Source organism: Vulpes lagopus, chromosome 7 (genome assembly GCF_018345385.1).
Source record: "Vulpes lagopus strain Blue_001 chromosome 7, ASM1834538v1, whole genome shotgun sequence".
Lineage (NCBI taxonomy): Eukaryota > Metazoa > Chordata > Mammalia > Carnivora > Canidae > Vulpes > Vulpes lagopus.
Window position 1 is genome coordinate 103,205,989 of NC_054830.1, and position 21,385 is coordinate 103,227,373.

The 21,385-nt window shown below is 39.6% G+C and overlaps 1 protein-coding gene across 40 annotated transcripts in view; it reads left to right on the top strand.

Annotated features, from left to right (window-relative positions):
* Positions 1–21,385, top strand: part of PTPRD (protein tyrosine phosphatase receptor type D) — a 508,136-nt gene that overhangs the window by 100,108 nt on the left and 386,643 nt on the right. For all 40 annotated transcript variants that reach the window (XM_041763191.1, XM_041763202.1, XM_041763197.1 and 37 more), the window contains exon 2: positions 7,823–7,989. In XM_041763191.1, the coding sequence (XP_041619125.1) occupies positions 7,926–7,989 (64 nt within the window). In that variant the 5' untranslated portion in view covers positions 7,823–7,925. The remainder of the gene's footprint in view (positions 1–7,822; positions 7,990–21,385) is intronic.

Here is a 21,385-nt window from a genome sequence, read left to right on the forward strand (position 1 = left end):
CTTCCCATAAGGCAAGCCAATTTCAATTCTAGTTTAGGACAAAAAGGGAAATTTGGGAGTCATCCATAATGTTTGACTGCCATGCCCAGAAATTCGAATCTGTTTTGAGTTTATATACTAAAACTGCACTGAAAACACCTAAAATTGTTTGGGTTAGAAAACAATGTACTAGAAACAGGCCTTGAAAATTCCATTTTTTTTTTTAATTAAAATTTTTCCTCAACATTAGTGAACTGTCCTAAGACAGTGTTTCCCAACTTCAGCACTGTTGACATTTTGAGCCAGGTAATTCTTTGTTGGGACAGGGCCGATACTGTGCCTTGTAAATATTTAGCAGCATCTAGCATCCCTATCTTCAACCCCTTAGATGTCACTAGCACTCTCCTTATGTTGTGACAACAAAAATATCTCTCCAGACATCAACAGATGTTCCTGGGGGGGCGGCAAAATCATTCCCAATTGAGGGCTACTGTCTAGGGCTTTGATTACTCCGAGGATGGAGTTACAGATCTACCACCTGTGAGTAAGCAAAATTGGTTTTCATTGAGCTCTAGTAAGGAAGGATTTAAAAACGTAATGTATAGGCCCTCATTTTGTCTTTAAAATCTTTTCAAGGAAAAAAAAGTAATCAGTGCTAAAGGGAATAGTAATTTCCCCACCAATTTAAAAATTTACTTTTCCTAGTAAATTAACAAAATATATCATGTATTGCTAGATTTCTTTTCTACTATGTGTTGATGGAAATAAATAAAAATTCACATAATATATTTTTAAAATGAAGTCCATTTTATTTATTTTTTATTTTTTTTAAAATTTTTTAAAGATTTTATTTATTCATTCATGAGAGACACAGAGAGAGACAGAGAGGCAGAGACACAGGCAGAGGGAGAAGCAGGCTCCATGCAGGGGGCCTGACCTGGGACTTGATCCTGGGTCTCCAGGATCATGCCCTGGGCTGAAGGCGGCAATAAACCTCTGAGCCACTGGGTGCCCAAACTAAGTCCATTTTAAACAAAAAATATTTTGTGTGTGTGTGTTTGTGTGAAGGAAGTAACATTCTTTTTGATTTTAAGATAAATAAAATCAGGTATAGTGAGTTAGGAATGCTGATTTCACATCCATTTAAAAATGCCCGCAGTTTAAAATAATAGAGTCTCTTCTGTTGTTTGGATAAGAAGTGGCTGGATTGAATATCTATCTTGTGAGACTGATCAGTTACTCACTTTTAATATGTGTTTTTGGAAGAATAGAACAAATAGCAGAGTCCCAATAGCATGTTGAATAGACTTGTATTGCAACTTTTTCATTGCCAGTTTCCATCAGCAGCATATAAAACTAGATGGAGGTAATCACGTGCAATAATCATTTAAAGAAATTAGATGCTTTAGAGCTATCCTTTTCGAATCAGAATTATAGTTCCATTTGTAAAGGGAAAATAGCTAGGCCAGGACATAAGGTGGGTTTTTTCCTTCTTTATCTGTTTATTTCTTGTCATATTTCACTTTTACTTCTTGAAAGAGAAAAAAAAGTGATCAAAGTTAATATCATTTTGTCATTAATGAAAGTAACTAATATTTATGTCTGCCTCAAAATGTAAATTTTAACATCTTGTAGAGATGTTATCAATAGTAATTTGGAAAGTGAGTCATATTATATTGAGCTCAGATAATTTGCTTTTCTCTGTATATATTAAAAGTAAACATGTAAAGAGCCTTTTATAGTATCCATATTGGTAGATATTATTTTAATCTTCAGATATTCTTATAATTCAGTTGATTTCTTTGAAGAATTACTGTATGCTTACTTAGAGTCACCTGTTGTCTTCCTATTAAGTCATAGCCCGTGCCAAAAGTGAGATGATTGAGTGATTGCTTTGTATTTAAATGTGACATAAAGTCTCTTTATCCCCCCCAAATTTTTGCCATATACTCATGCTTAGGGCAAAATACTGAAAAAAAAAAAAAAAAGTTTTCGATATGACATGCTATTATGTGAAAGAGCATAATTTTGAGAGGATTCAAGTTTTACTCATAAAAATAATTCTTCATGTCCTTCAGGTTTGACTGTTTCATCCAGGCATGGATTGGATAAATAGTTAATTTATCAGTGTTTAATTTATCAGTGTTTTATTTAACTTAATAGCCTTTATCTACTGTCCTTTTTCTCAGCCGTTTTTTCCATGGTGGTTTTTGAGGCTTCCGGCACTGCACGTATTTAAGAACTGGCATAGGGACACCTGGGTGGCTCAGTGCTTGAGTGCCTGCCTTTGGCTCAGGTCCTGGGGTCCTGGGATCGAGTCCCACATTGGGCTTCCTGCATGGAGCCTGCTTCTCCCTCTGCCTAGGTCTCTGCCTCTCTCTCTCTGTCTCTCATGAATAAATAAATAAACTCTTAAAAAAAATCTTAAAAAAAAGTTTGGCATAGTCCTCACTCATATTAATCAATTGAACATGACCATTTCATAATGACACCACAGATCACTTCCCATGGATGTGTATAAGTATGCTTGGCTTGCCTGTGTATGCACCGTGGCACATGTTTGCTGTTAGAAATTCCCATTTCTGTTGCATCCCAAGGAAGGACATTTCACTAGTGAGAAATAAAACTTTTTGTGCTATGATAGGAATCAAAAATGTTTCTTTTTAATAACAATATTTCTGTTTGGGCCCTTTCCAGTTATATACTTGACCACTTACTGATCCTTCCTTCACATTCTGTGGAGTGGTTTTAAGAAAAGAGAGACATTTGCTTTTCGCCAGGGCATGGGACGGGGATGAGGAAGTGAGTGGCACAGAGGTTAAGTGGGTTTCCTCATATAACACAATGAATCTTTAGAATCCGATTATGAGAAAACCAGGACTGTGAGGACTAAGGGTTCCCAACTCACTGTTTCCATCTCCAACCCCAAAAGCCATGCCCTGTTTATATCTGTCCTGTTCCCTGCCATTGGACACATAACCAGAGTGTGTGCTGTCCAGAAGGGCAGCCACTCACCACATGTGGCTACTTAAATTAAATCTAAATACAATAAAATGTTTACTTCCCCTGTTTCACTATCTATGTTTGAAGTAGCCAATTACTAGTGCATATAGAGAACATCTCTATCCTGCAGAAAGTTTTATTGGATAGCGCTGGAGGAGTCTTGTCCTCGTTCACAATAAAATATTTAGGTGGCTATCTCCTAGTGGAAAGCCCTCATGAATAAATGAAATGTTGAAAATTTATTTTTGTTTTTTCTTGTTGTGTCCTTGTGTTGTAACTGCACTGAGGGCAGGGAGTTCACAGATGGCTCTCAGAATCCTCCGCCAGGTTGCTAGAAACTCCAGGCCCCTCCGCTCCTAGCGTCAGCCACCACAGCCCTGCTTATGTCTGTTTTACAAATTGGAGTTTCCTGGTGGCACATCTTGTGCACAAATGGTTGTTTCTTTTAAATGATTGGAAACCTGCTCTAGTCGATGTAGAGAGACCCGGGTGGTTTGGGAAGTTGATAAAAAGAAGTCACATTTTGAGACCTCCTCCTTAGCACACCATCCCCCCCACTGCATGGATACCTCTGTGGGTGAATGCTCAGTTAAGTATTATTGCATTATGATCATTTCTAAGATGCCTAGAATTGAGAGCAGGGTGTTGTTCAATAAGCCCAAAAGCAGTAACCTGATAAACAATGAGATAAACAATGATAACTAGTTTTCTAGGACAGCAGGATTTTTTTTTTTTTTTGTCTTGTGGAGATTTTTTTTTTAATGAAACATTCTTTCCCTTTCTCTCCCTCTTTTCAAAATGATTTGATTCTTTAACTTCCTTCTAGAGTGACCGATGTAACTTTTAAAAATTATTTCTAAACTCAGGAACTCATGGATTCTTAGTAGGGTGTGTTTCAGTTAATTGTAGCTAGTATTGCTCTTGCTGCCAGATTTTCCTGCATTTAGCCAGTGAAGGCCTCATCACCTCGACTCCTTGTTTTTGGATATAACAGTAGTTCCTGACAATCTCTCTGCTTCCTTGTACAAGATGTTGCACACTCATTTTGCATATTTCCTGCATAAAATCTGTAATCATTCATTTTGCTAAGGGACTTGGGGTCTTATTTTTAAAGAAAGAAAAGTTCCATTTTGTCTTTTTGTTGTTGTTGTTGTTAACGTAATCTGCAGAAACACCGCACACCACAATACAGAAAGCCGAAAAAAAAAAATCCCTCAGATCCATAGTAGTTTGAATATGAATATACTTGTAACCGGAAAGGGTTACAACGTTAAATTGAAGAGTTGAGTTGATGGCAGCTTATGTGATCACTTGACACAGTGATTTGTGAAGGCTTTTAGGCAAGTGTATTCGTTGTTATCCCATTTCAAATCATGTTCTGCACCCTGGCCCTCTGTACTGTTAGCTTTTGTAATCACACATGTACAGAAGTACAAAAGTGAATATTCGGCTAATTGAAAATCAACAAAAGTATTGTTCCTTAAGATCTTTGTCCTGTAAGCAATGAGAAACCGGAGAGCTTTAAATATTTTTTTCACTTTATTTTAAACTTAGCTAGTTTTTCTCGCAGTTTTATCTGCATGTCCCAGTTAAGGAAAGACACAAAGGGCGAGGCATATAAAAATCTGAGTTAGCCTCCCCTTGGGGCTATTGGACGCTCACATAATAATTAGTGATGTAAGGTAAACTATGGTACTTTGCATATCTCTGGACCTCTTTTCCTGCTCTTTTCATTGCAAAGTGCTTGGCAACCCTTTCTCTAGGCTAATGGACATGCCTGTAATATTCACTCATCCTCATTATTTTCGCTGTCAGTGTTTCCTTAAAAATCCATTTCCCGTGTTTGTTCTAAAATTTAAACTCCATGTTACTGATATGCAAGCCAGCATTTCCCCTCTGGCAATGTTTCTAAGTAATCAACAAGATATGAAGTGGAGATTAGCTGGAATGAACATCTAGAATAGGTCTTATCTTCACACCTCTCAGCTCCTCTTGTCATCTGGCACCAAGGACACAGGCCATTTGAGTTTAAATATATATGTTCTTTAGCTGCACTCATTCCCAGACCCTATCATTGTTTTAAGTCCAGAGTAACATTTGTAGGTTCATTTGGAAGAATTTGGTCTTCTTAGGCCATCGCAGTCGGGTAGAGGAAAGAGCCAAATCACTTCTTCCCTGTGAGAACATTTCATACATCTACATCTCTGTGATCGCATCGAGTCATTATGTAGCAGTTGGCTCTGATACGCTTGCACAGACACAAATTGAGTCCGACAGGACTGATGTCTCCTAGACTTTCCTGTCATTTGAAATGCTGGCATGAGGATGGGAACAGTGGAAGGGGGAGGGGAGCAGAGCTGATTCCTTTAGCATGCTTCCTATGAAGTTTTGAGAATTTAGCATTTGAGAGCTGTGAACTGCTTGAGAAGTTATTTTCCAGATGAGATTGATAACAATAGCAGATTTGGAGCAGCTGGCCAGCTTTTGGTTTCAAGTAGATGTGTTTCAAAGTATAACTTGCTGCTTCATGCCACCCACAAACCTGTTAAAAATAAAAAGGGCTAGCGAGTGGATTGGTAATTACAATGATCCCCCACCCTTTCTTGTAGTTTTATCTTTCCAGCATTCAAACGACACATGCATAGTAATGAAAAAGATAAGATCTTTAAAAAAATTTTTATTCTCAGGCTCAAGCTCAGTTTCAAAAAATACAGACTAGAGTATCAGTATTACAATACTTTTTCAAGTACGAGTTATTTTAGTGGATTAGGTTATTTCTGGATATCTCTAGTATTTCCTGTCAAGGATTTTGTACGTGTTTCAAATATTCCAATATACAAGACTTAAAGGTATACTGTTTCATTTGGCAAAGGCATTCTGATTGTCACACTCAGGTTCTCACAATAATAGAGGAAGCAACAGCGTCTGATGCACTCGGTCTCTCTGTATTCAGAGCCTACTCTGTATGAGATGCTGTGCTAGATTTGCTGACGGTTCCGATAGGAGCAAATATTTATCACTTGAAGGGTCATACTTCAAATTAGTGCTTGGAGCAAATCAGTCATCGCTTCCCTTCTTTTCAGTTCCCACCCAGACCACCATTGCTCTGTGGTCTGAGTTGCTTTTCACCAGGGACTCTTGCTCTGGCCTAATGGTGCCGCACTTATGTGTCTGTTCATCTCAAAGGCAATTTTCTTATTCTTCTGCTCTGAAACACTAAGTAGCTTTATTCGTGGTGTGCTGAGTAAAGGCTGCTTGACTTAGATCGGCATTCAGGGCTCACTATGATGTTTTCGTTTCTTCCTGAACCATTTTCTTTTTTTTTTTTTTTTCTGAACCATTTTCTTTTGCCTCATTTTCTTCTGGTTTCCTAATGAATTCATCACTGCAACCCAATGGTCTCAATGTGGTACCTGCACCAGCTGCATCAGCATCACTCAGGAGCTTGTTACGCATGTAAATTCTTGGACCCCTTCACAGCCCTAGTGAACCACAAACTGGGAAGTGGTGCCCAACTATCTCTTCCCAGACCCCACCCTCAGCTATCTGTTCTAACAAGCTTTCTAGGTGATTTTGATGCATAAATTTGGGAAGCCCTATTTCAGCCAAACCTGGAGACTCATCTTTTCCAAAGTTCCTTTCCCACTGCCCTGCCTTTGTATGGAATTTCTGGAATGCTTTTCCCTCTTGGTTAAATCCTGCCTCTACTCCCAGGCTCCCTTTGAGATACCGCTTTATCTATGATACCACTCCTGATCCTATCTTTTATGGCATTATTTGGTCTTCCCTTCCTGGCACTCATCACTTAGGAACTTATATTAGTCATCTGATGTATCTGTTTCATTTTCCCTACTAAACTGAAAGTTTAGTTTCCCTCTACTCATAGAGGATAGAGTCTAACTCATTTTTGTACTTCATGGCACCTTTTAGTAAGTGCATTTGTACGCACGCAGTAGGCTCTCTAAAAATAGTTTGTGGCTTATCGATTTTACATAGAAGATTGAGAAAACTAAGCTACTGCCCAGGAGACATATAAAAATCCTGTTCAATCAAATAGGCTCGGGCTAACTATTGTTTTGACTTATTGAAGCCAAACTAGACTTGAACATTGATGTGCCTTCAGGGAAGAAGCCAAATGTGCTAGTGTAAAAAATTCTAACCTCTCCTATTTAGCTGGAGAAGTTGAATTAGCCCTGTCACTTCACCTCGTGCCAAGAAAGCAGCTTCTATTATTCTGTCAATAATAGACTTTTATCCAGCACGGTGGAGCTTCTCTTAAATCTTCCCCATAGCACGGCTGTGCTCTCTCCCACTGATGTATTCACATAGTGTTTCATAAGAAGTGACAGTTCCTTCTCACACAGCACTGCCCAAAAGGTGGCAAGAGCGGAGCGTGGAATTCAAGGTGGTTGGCTTTAGCATAGGCTGACGACTGGAACGAGATGTGCGAGGGCTGCCCCATTTTGCAAACCAAGGCACTGGGACGCCTGGGTGGCTCAGCGGCAGAGCATCTGCCTTTGGCCCAGGGCGTGATCCTGGAGACCCGGGATCGAGTCCCGCATCTGGTGGGCTCCCTGCATGGAACCTGCTTCTCCCTCTGCCTGTGTCTCTACCTCTCTCTGTGTCTTTCATGAATACATAAATAAAACCTTAAAAACAAACAAACAAACAAAAAACCCCAAGGTACTGCCCTTCTACAAAAGCATCCCGGTTACAGTTTCTGGTGTCTTTACAAGGGATTGCGTCTCTTGCGGTGGTTGTGATGGAACAGGGGGAAAAGAGGAAGAGATCTAAGCGTCTCTGTGTTTTCTCTCCTTTTTCTCTCCCTCTGCCCTTCCAGGCTCTGAAAGTGTTCCAGCTGGGGTTTCAGACCGGACCGACTCGCTGCAGCTCCCGAGGCGGTGCCCGCAAGGTGCCAGCGCGCGCTGCTGCCCCGCGGCAGGATGGTGCCCGCAGGCCGGCCGCTGCTGCTGCTCGTCGCCCTCCTCCTCCGCGCCCAGGCCGAGAGTAAGCCGCCCTCCCTCCCCCGCGGGGCTGGGACCCTGACGAGTGGCTTTGTTTGCAGCTGACCCCGGGCTCCGCGCCTCTGAATGCATTCATTGCCTTTGGAAGTAAATCCCGAGACACTGTGGGATCCTCCTTGGCTACCAGCCGGCCTTTGAAAGGGATTATTGACGTGACTTCCTTACCATTTCCTCTCTCTTAATGCCCCTTTTCTCGTGCATCTAACTGCTCCTACTGTTTTGCCCCCCCTTTTTTTGATAGTCTTACCAGCCCCATGGCAAAGATACCATGAGACCAATGATAAAACAACTCAAACCGGTTAACCAGTTGATGGTGCCAATAAGTAAAGACTGTTCAGACCCATTAGACTTTTATTTAGTTTTGTGGATATTTCTCTGTTTAGAAAAATGCACAGTGTCACATTGAGCCCAATTAAACTTCCAAGCCCCTTGTAGCTGTCATAGCAGCTGTTCTAATGTACTGTTTCCGACAGCTGTCGTCGAGTACAGTATTCAAACAAATCAAGCAGAACTGACAACTTTGTGGCTGGGTGAAGGGTGTAGAAGTGTGACGAGAATTCTGTGGAGTGCAGACACCAAAGTTTGGTTTATTGGATTCAATTTATGAAACTGAGATTGTGGTCAATTAGCTTGCCAATTAATGAGAAGATCATATCTTCTTCGTAATTAGGAAGTCATTAGGTCTACCTTGTTTACATATGTTTCTTTTCCCATCTGGCCTGTGGCCTTTTGGAAGAGATAGTCCTGGAAAAAACATGTGTCTCTGGTGTGGGCTCACCGACGTGTCTGGTTTCTCCAGACTGGTACAGCTCATGAGTGAGTTGGCCATTCTCTTTGGGAGTCCCCTGGTACTATGAAAATGTGTAACATCTGCAGTCATTAACTTTTCCCTCTGCTGACTGTTTCAGTGAGATTAAATTTGACTCATGTTGAGGATGTTTCGAAGACAAGGATCCTGTGTCATGTTGGCCCCTACCTATTAATTGAATTTTGACAAAAATTTCTTCCATAGCAGCCAATTTCTTTCTTTAAAAAGGGGCTCTGTTTTCTAAAGAGAGTTTTCCAGGACTGAAAGGAATCACGTTAATAACAGGATACATATGGAACACGCATGTTTTAAGCACATTCTCTGGTTAATAATGTATATAGTCTCCTAATTAGCACTTGAGAGTATTGGTTTAAGGTGACGCCAAGGAATGTCTAGGACAATGCCAGCAAATAATTAACCTGGAAAAGATTCAAATGAAAGATGCTTTTGTTATTTTAAAGCCATTTATGTCAAAATCTATTTTAAAGTTTTAATCTAAATTTAGTTTATTAAAGAAATCAGGCATATGGTTTTATTTTTCTGTTTTGGCTAGAACGAAAAAGTATGTTGTTTTACAATTGTTGGTTTTTGGCAAAAGCATATCAGCACCCTGGGAATCCACTTTAATTTCAGATTACAGTTTTAGAGATCTCCTTAAAGTTACTAGATATAATTATCATATATCCACAAAGTTATCCTTCTGGATAGGTACAAATGTCGTTCTACTTTTGTTTAAATCTCTGGCGGAATGTGGCAGACTGATGTCAAGTACTCTTAAAATTGTTTTAAAACAGTCTACACTACAGATGACCGTCACCTACTCCCCTCTGGCCTATGCTTTCCTTCTCCCTCCACCTGCCCCCTTCACCACACTTCCTCTAAAGCAACCTTACAAAAACGGAAAACAAAGGCCACATTAACAACTTTTAGTTAAATTAAGATGTTTACCAGGCTATATATTTGTATGACATCAGCTTTCAACCTCAAGATGTAACCTGAAAAACAGTCTATACTGTCTTGCTCTTCCCTTTGCAACTACAGAAGGGGGCAGACTTTGCCAGGTTAATTTGTTTAGTTTTGCCTTTGTCTACTTAGCCTTGGTTTAGTATGTTTTCCCTTCAGCAGATCCATTTGGCACTGTTGAATAGGATGTATAGCCCGAGAGTTTCTGATGGAAGAGGAGAAATTGGCCATATTTCTTGAGGTGCCATATTTTGAAATAAGAAAGAACATCCCATATCAGTCTGTTGGAGGATATTCATGACACATGAAAACACGTGGTAGAGTTGGAGATAGGATTTTAGTAACTTAAGGATGTTCAAAGAATAATTGGTAAAAAAGGATCTAAATTATCACCTATCAAATTGTGCCACTATCTTTTCATAAAACACTGAAAAAGCCCAGACATCATAAGTAGCACTGAAGAAGAATTAGACTTTTCATCATCATATAAATATAGTATTTCTGAAGCTTTCACTACAGGGGTCACTGGTTTGTTACCCTCTGTTTTGATTAGCACATTTAGCCATATTCTTCCTTTTACATAATTGTGTTTTGCATGTATACAAGGTATCAGGAGTTCTATTACAAGATTTAATAATAATTTGTCAGAGCCATTTAAGAACTATGAAATAATTTTTAAAAAATTGTCTTCCCATTTGAGAAAGAAGATGGTGTGGGGGTGGGGAATGCAAAGAAGCCACTCTAGCTTACCACGCTGATTTAATGTGTTCTGCTCACTGCCTTTTGAAATGATTAACTCCAAAGAGCCAAGGAGTCAGGATTATCATCTGCCATGTGGAAGTCATAGTAAAGTGCTAGGTGTGATGTTGCATTAAGTAGGAGAGCTCTTATGAGCCTTGGTTCAAACCCAGGTTGAAAAATTGTGATAATATCCCTTTAGCAGAAAATTATAGTCTTTGCCAGTGCCAATTTAAAATGGCCCACAGATCCCCACTATTATTTGAAAAGGCTAGATGTATGCATGGATCTTATTTCTTTTCATCCCTGTCTCTTGAGTGCTTGAAATCATTTGGCTTGTTGTTTCTTGAATGTGTGTACACATGGTAGAGCTGTGGTCTCAGTATAACTTCTGTTCAAGCATAAACAGTAGTACTTCTTCATGTCAAGCCAACCAGCTTTCTGGTTTAGGCAGTGGCCCGATTGGGGTTCATTCTGGTTTAGGCAGTGGTGCGACTGAGGTCAAAATCTGGTTTAAGCAGTGGTCTGATTGAGGTCAATTCTGTGATAACATGCATGCACATTAAAAGTAAATTTATATTAGTGACTTCCTGGGGTATTTTTCTTTTGGGTGAATTTTCACAAGAATTTCTGGTAGTTTTATTTCATGTGTAGCTTTAGTTTTTCTTTACTAGTCTTTGTTTGTTTGTTTGTTTGTTTACCTGGTTGTGGGCTACAGACCTGCTTTTAGCACCTTCTTTCATCAAACTCGTTTCACTCTAATGAAATCACTGACTGCTTACTGTTACATTCTAGACTCGAGTTTACACTTTGACAATGGTAATTTGACCTGAATGCTTATTGGATCTTCATTAGAAACTCAAATTTTGATAGTTTAATTCCTTGAATGGCTTAGTTTATCCATTTTTGCATTTTTCCATCTCAGATGATAACAGCTCCCTCACTTTCCATCCCTATTGTAAGGAAGCTTCCTGTAGTCCCTATCTACTCACTATATTCCTGTCCTACATGAAAGCAATTAGTTTTTAGTTTTTCTTCCTTTTGGTATTCTATTATTATACCTGGTGAAATTCCTTTATTTCTTTGGCATTAGAGAATAGGCTGACACCTATGCTGTATGGTAACCACTCTTACCTTATATATTTCCCATTAGGCAGTATGGGATAATGGTTAAGAAAAAACCCAGACATCATAAATAGCACTGAAAATTTTTGTATTTTGCATTTATACAAGGTGTCAGGAGTTCTGTTTCAAAATTTAATAATAGCTTGTCAGAGCCTAAGACTATATATATACATGTGTGTGTGTATATATATATATATATATACACACACACATATATTCATATATATATGAATATATACACACATATATACACACACATTTATATATCACAAACCATTTAAATGACCCTTTAAAAGATAAATTGCTTGGGGGATGAAAATGTTCTGAAATTAGATTGGAGCGATGGTACTAATTGAGTAAAAACATACGAAATGCCATTGGATTGTACACTTTAAGTCAGTGATCTATATGTTGTGTAGATTATATTTCAATAAAACTACGTAAAGCAGGAAAAATAAACTGCTGCTTAACCCAGCAGTTTGGTTGGATTCCCTTGGGTGTTTGCAACCTGAAAGGCAGGTGTGCTGGTTTCTTCAGGCCGGTTCTGATCGACATGCTCCCTGAGAAGGGCAGGAAGAAATCTAGTTCATTTACCAAGCTCATCTGTGTCTTCCTTGTATTTCTTTTCTCTAAATTTACAGATGTGTGGCAAAATAAAAACCTTGCCTTTCCCTCCTCCTCCCCCACTTCTCAATTTAAAGTAGCTAAAGTAGCAACATCCAGCTGTCTGCAACAAGGAAAATATTCCAGCTATTTTACTACTGATCCTTAAGCCCCATTGTGGAGTATCTGTGGCTTTCTGAATTAATTGCTCTCAGCAGAGCTGCACCTACCTAGTAAGGTTCAGAATATGTCACAAAATCAACCACTGTGTACACGTAAAAGCATTTTATTGATTCTAGAGGGACTTGATTTTTAAAAATAATCCTAAGTATGACATGTTTCTTAACTCTGATCTCTATTTGTGATGAGGCCCGTAGCTCAAAGGATGCAACAGTATCTGAAATATTGGTGAATTACTTCTTGTTATTGCTAATAGCCTGGTGGTAGTTGATTAATCCATTCTATGATTTCCTCTTTTTTTTTTCTTTTCTAGTCTCTTAATTTCTTTAATTTTCCTCATTTATTATTTCAAATATCCTTGATTTTTTTGGGAGCCCCACTCGCTCTGCTGCCCATTTTGCTCTGCTTCACTTAATTTTAGAAAAGCCCCGACCAGCGTCCATTGTGAAATTAAGAATCAAAGACAAAAGCACTGGTGATTGGATGGAAACCATTTCTCTGACCTATAGTTTTGTCTTTTCTCTTTTCCTCAGTTTGCTTTAGCTTTGTTTATTTATTCACCAAAGTCTTATGTGTATGCATGTGCACAGAGGGCTTTGTACAAAATGGGGGAGATATAAAAATTTAAGAATTTGGTTTCATATCAGTTTGTGATCTACCTTCAGAATTCATAGCTCACTTTTTAGAATTTTCTAGAGCAATATTTTCAGAATTTATCTCCAGGTGAGAAATAGTATAAGACCATGGTCTGAGGAGCTGAGGTACATGTTCAGGTCCTGCCTCTGCTACATAATTATTCTGACCATGAGCAGGCTACAAATATCTGTGTGCCCCTTGTCTGTAAAATGAAGCTTGAGAACGGCACACTTGATGTGGTTATCATAAGGATTAAGTAAAGAACTGCATGCAAAGCATCTTGAATCATAGGATTAAATATTCACTAAATGTTGGTTGCTATTATACTTTTTCCTCATTAGCATGCATCATTTCCAAGTTAGAAGCATCTATGTTTAGATCTCTGTTGACATTTATTATCCCATTAACTTCATAATTTGAGCAGTATCTTTTAAATATGTAAATATGTATCTTTATATATATTAATGCTTCCAAAGGACATTGACTCATTGGCTCATTCATGTATTTAATAGCCTTTTTAATAAATGTTTATTGGACACATTTCTTGTGCCAAGTATTGACTTAACTACTGGAGATACAATAGTGAGATAATGATTCCTGCCCCAACGGGCTTATACTCTAGAGGGATAGACAAATATTCAACATTAATCCCAAAAGTTTATACTTTATGAATGTATTAAATGTTATGAGGGAAGAAAATAGGGAGCTTAGTGCCTTGTCTGTTCAGAAGAGTAATAGAAATCTTTCCTGAAGGAGTGACATTGTTTTTAAATTTTGAAATAATTTTAGACTTAAAAGAAGCTGATAAATTGTACAGGAATTTCCCATGTATCCTTCACCCAGTTGTTCCCAAAGTAATATGTTATATAATGACAGTTATATCAGGAAATCAACACTGGCAGGATACTATTAACTAAAGTACAGAGCTGGCTTGTTTTATATTGGCTTATTTTTTAAAGATATATAGTTCTGTTAAATTTGAGCACATGCATAGCTCTGAGGAAATGATTTTTGAGTTCGTATCTGATGGGTGAATAGAAGCTAAGTAAACAATATCTGAAAGAGCTATTATGGTCCAAGAAAGAACGTGCTCGTGAGCCCCGAGACAGGGATAACCTAGTGTATTCTGGCACTGAAAGGATGGATGTGCCTGGATCCCAGACGGTGAGGAGAGAGAATTCAAATAAGGCTGGACAATAGGCAGAGACTGTCTAATGCAAGGCCTCATAGAACTTGTTCAAGATCTTGGTTTTTATTCTAAGAACAGCTGGGGGAGTGACAGGAAGAGATTTGCATTTAAAAAACATCCCTGTGGCTGCTGGGTGGCGAGATGCTTGGAGCTAGGCCAGCGAGAATGGCTCTGAGATCTGTTGGGAGGCTGGTTAAGAAGCTATGGAAATGATGGGGTACCAGGGACAGCGTGGTGGAGGTTAGGGAGGCAGGACAGCCTTGGCACTGAAAAAGTATTTTAGTTGACTGTTGTGAAGATATCTTTCTCTAGAACTTGAACCATGAACAGATGATTATAATTTGGAGTGAAAGAGAAAACTAGGCTAGTAATGGATAAGTAATCTTTATTTTTATTTATTTATTTATTTTAATTTTTATTTATTTATGGTAGTCACACACAGAGAGAGAAAGAGAGGCAGAGACACAGGCAGAGGGAGAAGCAGGCTCCATGCACCGGGAGCCCGACGTGGGATTTGATCCTGGGTCTCCAGGATCACGCCCTGGGCCAAAGGCAGGCGCCAAACCGCTGCGCTGCGCCACCCAGGAATTCCGTAATCCTTATTTTTAATATGGTGTGATATATGTTTCCCAAAAATATATCACTGCTCACTTTATAATTTCCCTTTTTGATTGTATTTCAGGTAATTTTATTTAAACTTATTTTTATGTTAATATCTGTGAAAAAAAAAGTAGAATCAGACTCAGCTTAAAATTGTGAATGAGGTTCAATAACTTACTACAAAAATATTTCAAGTTAGTTTTGTTCTGTGGCAGAAGTTTTAAATTCAGTCTGCAGTTTGTGATGGGTTTTGCAAAATCACAGCATAGTGTTATGACAATCATTTTATAGTGCAGTTATTAAATGTGACATTAAAATATACTAAGTACTTATATCCTCATTCTAAAAAACACACAAGATTTCACCTTTGAGCTAAAAGTACAGAATGTATGACAAACCTATTAAATTAAATACAGCCCGGCACTTTTCTTTCGTGGTTGCTTATTGTCAATTTTATTTATTTTCCCCTCATTCCTTATAAAGGGATTGTTGCTTATCCCCAAAAAAGTCATTTATAGCTAAGCTATCGTGGCTTCAGGTTGTTACAAAGAAAACCCCTCTAATATCTATATTTATCCTTCAAAGTAGATCTCAATCACAACACTTCATCTAGAATACCTCATTGAGTAAATGCCCACTATGGGGTGGGGGCAGCAAGACAAGGTTATGGACAAAAATGAATGAACGGTATGACTTTGGATGCTTCAAAGATAATAAAGCAAGGTGATGTGCATGACAGTAAGTGGGGGTGAGGGAGCAGGCAGGGTGTGCCCTTTCCTATCAAGGAAGGTGTTGCTGAGGTGAGTGATAGGAAGGGATCAGCCAGGAAAAAGTGGCATGCAGGGCATCCAGACAAAAAGAGCAGTGATTTGCAGAGGAGCCAGTGTGTTTCAAAGGACAAAATAAGGTCCAGAAGACTAAACATAGCCAGTGGGAAGAGACAGGTAGGAGAGGCAGGAGAGCTAGACTCTGTAGGCCTGTGGGCCTTGTAATGAGCTCGGATTGCTAGGCAGAGAGGTAGGGAAATAAATATATTCTTGGAATATCTACATGTGAGACCTGAGCTGGGTACTATGATCCCTTACCAGAACAAAATAAATATATTTTTTGCAAATAATGCATTGCAGGGTTGGTACAATTTCTTGGTCAAGTTATAAATCCTTGTCTAAATGGCGTAACTGAAATTTCCTTTGTACCAGCCAGTATAGATTTTGAACACTAAAGCTTTCAGCTAACAAAAGCACAAATGTCTGCTTTTGGCTCTTTATCCCCGGCCAGTTTTGCTTTTCTTTTAAAGCAGATGGTAGTTTTACATTGGGAAGCATGTAATTAAGTCTGCATGTCCCTTCATCGATATCCATAGCTGGAGAGGACTAAGGAGGGCACGTATGAAAAGCAGATCTGTAATTGGAGGGTGATCGTCAACATTGACTTGCAGGGAAGAAGGGAACTTTAATAGGTCTTTTCTCTGCATGCTTCCATTTAGTCAGGGTGATAGCAATCAACTCCTAAGTGATTCTTAGCTTGTATTTCCTCTACAGATGAAAGCATTTAAATAAAAGTTTTCCTGGTTAACCTCTTCCATTGGGGAAAAAAAAAAGAAAAAGATCTTTATTGCTCCTGTGATTTAACATATTTCGACTTAGTTTTAAGTACAGCAGGGATATAAGGTAATAAATATAATAAGGATTATTAAACCATAACTTCAGTGTATTTACTGTAAAATATAGCACATGTTGTAAACAACAAGATTTGCCTTAAATTTTAGCCCTTCTGCTTGCCTGGAGCAGTTTTCTTAATTCTCCTGACCCTCTGGGAATGCTAAAGTGCATTACCTGCTACAGGCGGATATTCAGGAAAGGTCTGTTTTCATCCTGTTGTAGATATTGTGATGCCTGACGTCTGCAGAAATCAGCTATTTAGGCTTTTCACTTCTTGTGATGACTTTCAAGTCAAGGGATTAAGCTCAGATACTTTAAAGCAGCAACAAACAAAACACACAAATAGATAAAAACACCCACATCATAGATTTGTATGTTACCTGTGTGCTGGACTCTTAAGTGAAGTCTCCCCGCTCAGTGTTTCTGCCATCAGTTTGCTGCTGGCACTATTGAAATTTAGGGCTAAGTAATCCTTTACTGTTGGGGACTGCCCTGAGTATTGTAGGATGTGTAGCCACATCCCTGGCTTCTACCCTTAGCACCCCAGTCTTCATATGTGACAACCAAAATGTCTTTGGATGTTGCTCAATGTGTCCTGGGAGGCAAAATCACCTGTGGTCTAGAACCACTAGTAGCAAGCACATCAGCTCTGGAACAGAATGTGGGGCACAGGTTAAGAGAGGTAAATACTCCTCTTCTAACTTCTGTGGGGTTTGGAAAGAGGAAATTTTGTCAGACGTATGACAGACCTTTCACATGTTCTCGAAGTCAGCTATGCCAACTGGGAAAGATACAGTTCTGTTTTGTATCTGTTAATAACCAAAGTCAGATTGTCTGATCTCTTCATGTCTCAGTTTTGTGGTCTAGAACATCAGATGGTAACGGTACGGTTGCTGTGAGGAGTGAATACTAAGCAATGTAAGGTGATTACAACTATGCCTTTAAACATAGTAGGCACTCAATAAATGCCAGCCAGTGTTGTTGTATTAACTATGCATTTTATACTATATGAATTTATTTCTGTTCTATTATTTTTATTTTAGCAATAAAAAGGAGTTTTATCTTCTAGCAATGATTGTGATAATACCTTTCCCCTGCATAATTACTTAAACACTTTTGGGGTGCCTGGGTGGGCTCACTCTCTTAAGCATCTGCCTTCCACTCAGGTCATTATCCCAGGGTCCTAGGATCCTAGGATCTAGTCCTGCATCAGGCTCCCTGCTCATTGGGAGGCCTGCTTCTCCCTCTGTCCTGTGCTTGTGCTGTCTCTCGTTCTCTCTCTTTCTCTCAAATAAATAATTAAATCTTTTTTAAAAATCTTAAAAAATAAACACTTTTTATCTTTAGTCTAATTTGTTCTTGGCAATCAGTATACCTTTTATTATAAACACTTCTCAGAGAAAAGAAACCAAAGGTCAGAACAGGTGACCTACCTGGAGCAAAAAAGTGAATAGGTGATGGTGAAGGGCCTAGAACTCTGCCCTCTTGACTCCTTGTCTGGGCAAGGAGGCAGGTCAGTTCAAAGAGGGCAGGTTCAAGAATTCCAAATGCACGGCAGTCTGAGCCATGTGCAGACGGCCCAAGTGATGCCACCAGAACAGCAGGCCCCAGAGCCCAGCTCTGCTGTGGGTGTCCAGAAACCTTGCTGATCATCCGAGTGAGGATTCACAGTCATGGAGGAAAGATTAGATCATATCCACAGTTTATGCACTACATGAGAATTGGAGAAGCATCAAATGGCTTTTAGAAAAGCTCCTGTGCCATTTCAATTTAACAAAGGAGAAAATACTATCAGTTTGGAAAATGTTGCATTCTGTGCAGCCAGTGTTTTATTATAAAATGATTTTTATTTTTCCTTAGACTTCCTTGCTATTCTTATCTGTCCATTTGATTCTAAATTGTCAGTGGTAAGGTCTGCCTTCAAGATTTTATCACTGTAATCATGATGTCATCATCATCGTAGAGTGTGATAGACTGGGAATCAGGGCCAAGGAATTTCACAGCTCCTTTCAAGGTGTAGTCAGATTCCTCACCCCTGGAATGTGAGTTGGTACTTTGATGCGCTTTAACCAATAGAATGTTGCAAAATTGATGCAACTCCAGTACTGGATCTAACCCTTAGGATCTGGGTGCTTCTACTTCCTCCCTGTGGCACCTTGAGTCATTATCGAATGATCTCCAGTTACCCTGCAGTCGCAACCCCACCCAGAGAGAGAAATGCCTAGACTATGCCCACATTGTAGCCCTCCCAGGTGAAGAGCCAGCTACGTGAGTGAAGCCATCTTCTCTCTCCAACCAGAGTCCAGCCTCATCCTGGTGACTGCAAACCATGTGAATGATGTCAGGTGAGAGGAGGAGGAGGCCCACCCAGCTGACGGCTGCATTGGCAGAACCTTGTGCAAAGAAATCTTTGTGTTAAAGCAAGTTTTGAGGTGGTTTAAAACACTCCAATAAATGACTGAAATACATGGTGATTATCGTCATCAAAATGAAGCACCGGTCAGCTTGGGGAGCAACCTTGGACCTGTGGTTGCTTTATTGCTTGACTGAGGTTCTGGGTAACAAGCACCTAAAGGTGGTCCTTTTATAGGTAGATGAACAGGTCGGTGTACATCAGTTGAAACCCTACCTAGTGCTACCCTGAAACCCTTACACGTTTTGCATGTTTTTTTTTTTTTTTTTAAGATTTACAGAGAAAACACATGTGAGTGGAGGAGGGGCGAAGGGAGGGGGTGAGACAGGGAGAGGGTTGAGAGAGAGAGAGAGAGAGAGAGAGTCTCAAGCAGACCCTCTGTTGAGCATAGAGCCCAATGTAGGGCTGGATCCCACGACCCTGAGATCATGACCTGAGCTGAAATCAAGAGTTGGACACTTAGCCTACTGAGCCCCACAGGCGCCCCAACACATTTTGCATGCTTTCTGACCGGAGGTTGACATGTGTTTTCTGTATCTTTGGGGGCTATATAGTCTGTTACAATATTCAACTCTGCCGTTACAGGAAGAAAACAACCACAGGCAATATATAAATGCGAGTAGGGTGCTTTAGTAGAAGTTTACTTAAAAACACGAGCTGTGAGTCAGATTTGGTCTGAATTCATGGCTTGACAACCCTGCTTTTGACCTTACATTGACATTCTCACCAGGAAGTGGGAAAAGGGAGACTAGGCCACAGTGGAGGACCTTGTTTTAACCTGGTGAGATTGGGGAAGGAAAGGAGATGTGTTTGATTAGCCTCTTTTAGCACTTTGCTTTGTTAGTAATGTTTATTGGGAGCAGATTAATTAGAATAAATAAGTTCAAGGAGCATATCTCTTGATAAACAGAGATGTTTAATAGTGCTTAACCTTTAGAATTTATGCGGCAAAAGCTTTGCATGTTACTGCACTTTATGTCTTTTGGGGGTGCTTCAGGTACTCGGCTGCTAGTGCCACTTCAAATTGCAAACTCCTGAAAAATGAATAATTTATCAGCTGTGGGATAGTTCTCATTGCACTGTGAGCCTGACATTTGGAGCTATGAACGCCTTAAATAGAGAGAAAAAAGTTCTGGAAAGCGTTCCATTTGATGGGAATGTTGTAACGGCTCTGTAAAGAAACAGGTTTGTAATCATGTGTATTGAAGCCTGATATTGGTTTCATAGAGACAAGCAAAAACAGAAACGTCATGGGAATTTGGTCACATCATAGGTGCTTCTGGTAGAGATGTCCCATGTACCATCTCAGTGCTTATAAATCAAAAGCAAAATAAAACTAACAAGAAAGTGCCATTGATCCAGCAGCAATGTTCAGAACTAACACTTACGATGCAGTATGTCAGCACATTGCAAAGCCCTCATGGGGTGCAGTGAGGGGACAGTTTGCAATTGATTGCAACTGGAATTCTTGACTCGCAGGGGAGACTATGAGGAACCAACTGTTGCCAATTGGTGTTGGCAATTAGGAGAAGGCACACGTTTCCGAAAATGTATGAAAGCATAACTCTATTCTTCTAAGGACAGAGGCTGTATAGAGTTGTATGCAGAAGTAGGACTAATTATATTAAACAAAAATCTTGGCTGAATATGAAGGAAGCTGACTAATGATTAAGTCTGTTCGACTATGGAGTGAAATCTCACGGGAAAGAAAGAGAGCCCCACTGCGTGAATCATTTGAAGTAAGCGGCAGAAACCATTGTGGAGAACTGCTGTTTCTGAAATAATCAGAACTACATCAGCAGAGCGATATAAAAAGATCATTTAGCAATTGCAAAACACATAATTCTTTTTGCATTTTAATTGTTCTGGTTTGGAGTGAGAGATGGAAACAGGAAGGGTATTATGATAATTATAATAAAACAATTGCCTGTATTCTGGGATCTATTTTCCCTGGAGAGTTTGCAGTATAATAAATTGATCTGATGCCACTATTGGGCAGAGAATAGATTGGCTTCCTTCCCTTTGGGGCATTTACTCAGACCACTAGACTCTTGTCTGTAGCCTAAGAAAAGCTTTCACAATTGCTCGTGTTCACCAGCGTTCTCTTAAGCTCAAGAAGCGCTTTGGATCTGCCTAGTTTTGCTACTGTTCTCCCCTCTTCCTCTCCGACTGCACATCTGAGCCATTCCAGATCTTACCTACTCTTCCAGTGCCATCTTGGCTGCTGTCTTCCTCCACCCTTATTTGGTGCCCACTGTGTCCCAACACCTGGAGAAAACAAGAGGGCAGAGCTAAGTCAGTGCCCTGAGGATTGCGGGGGAGGTAATGAGATAATGACACAGCAGGGCAGTGCGTGCACTTGTCGATGTGTGCCCATGCTGTTGCCACCAGCAGGTCGCTGCTGGAATTTGAAGGCAGTATTAATGGGTATGGTGGAGACAGAAAACATGCCAGGAAGCATTA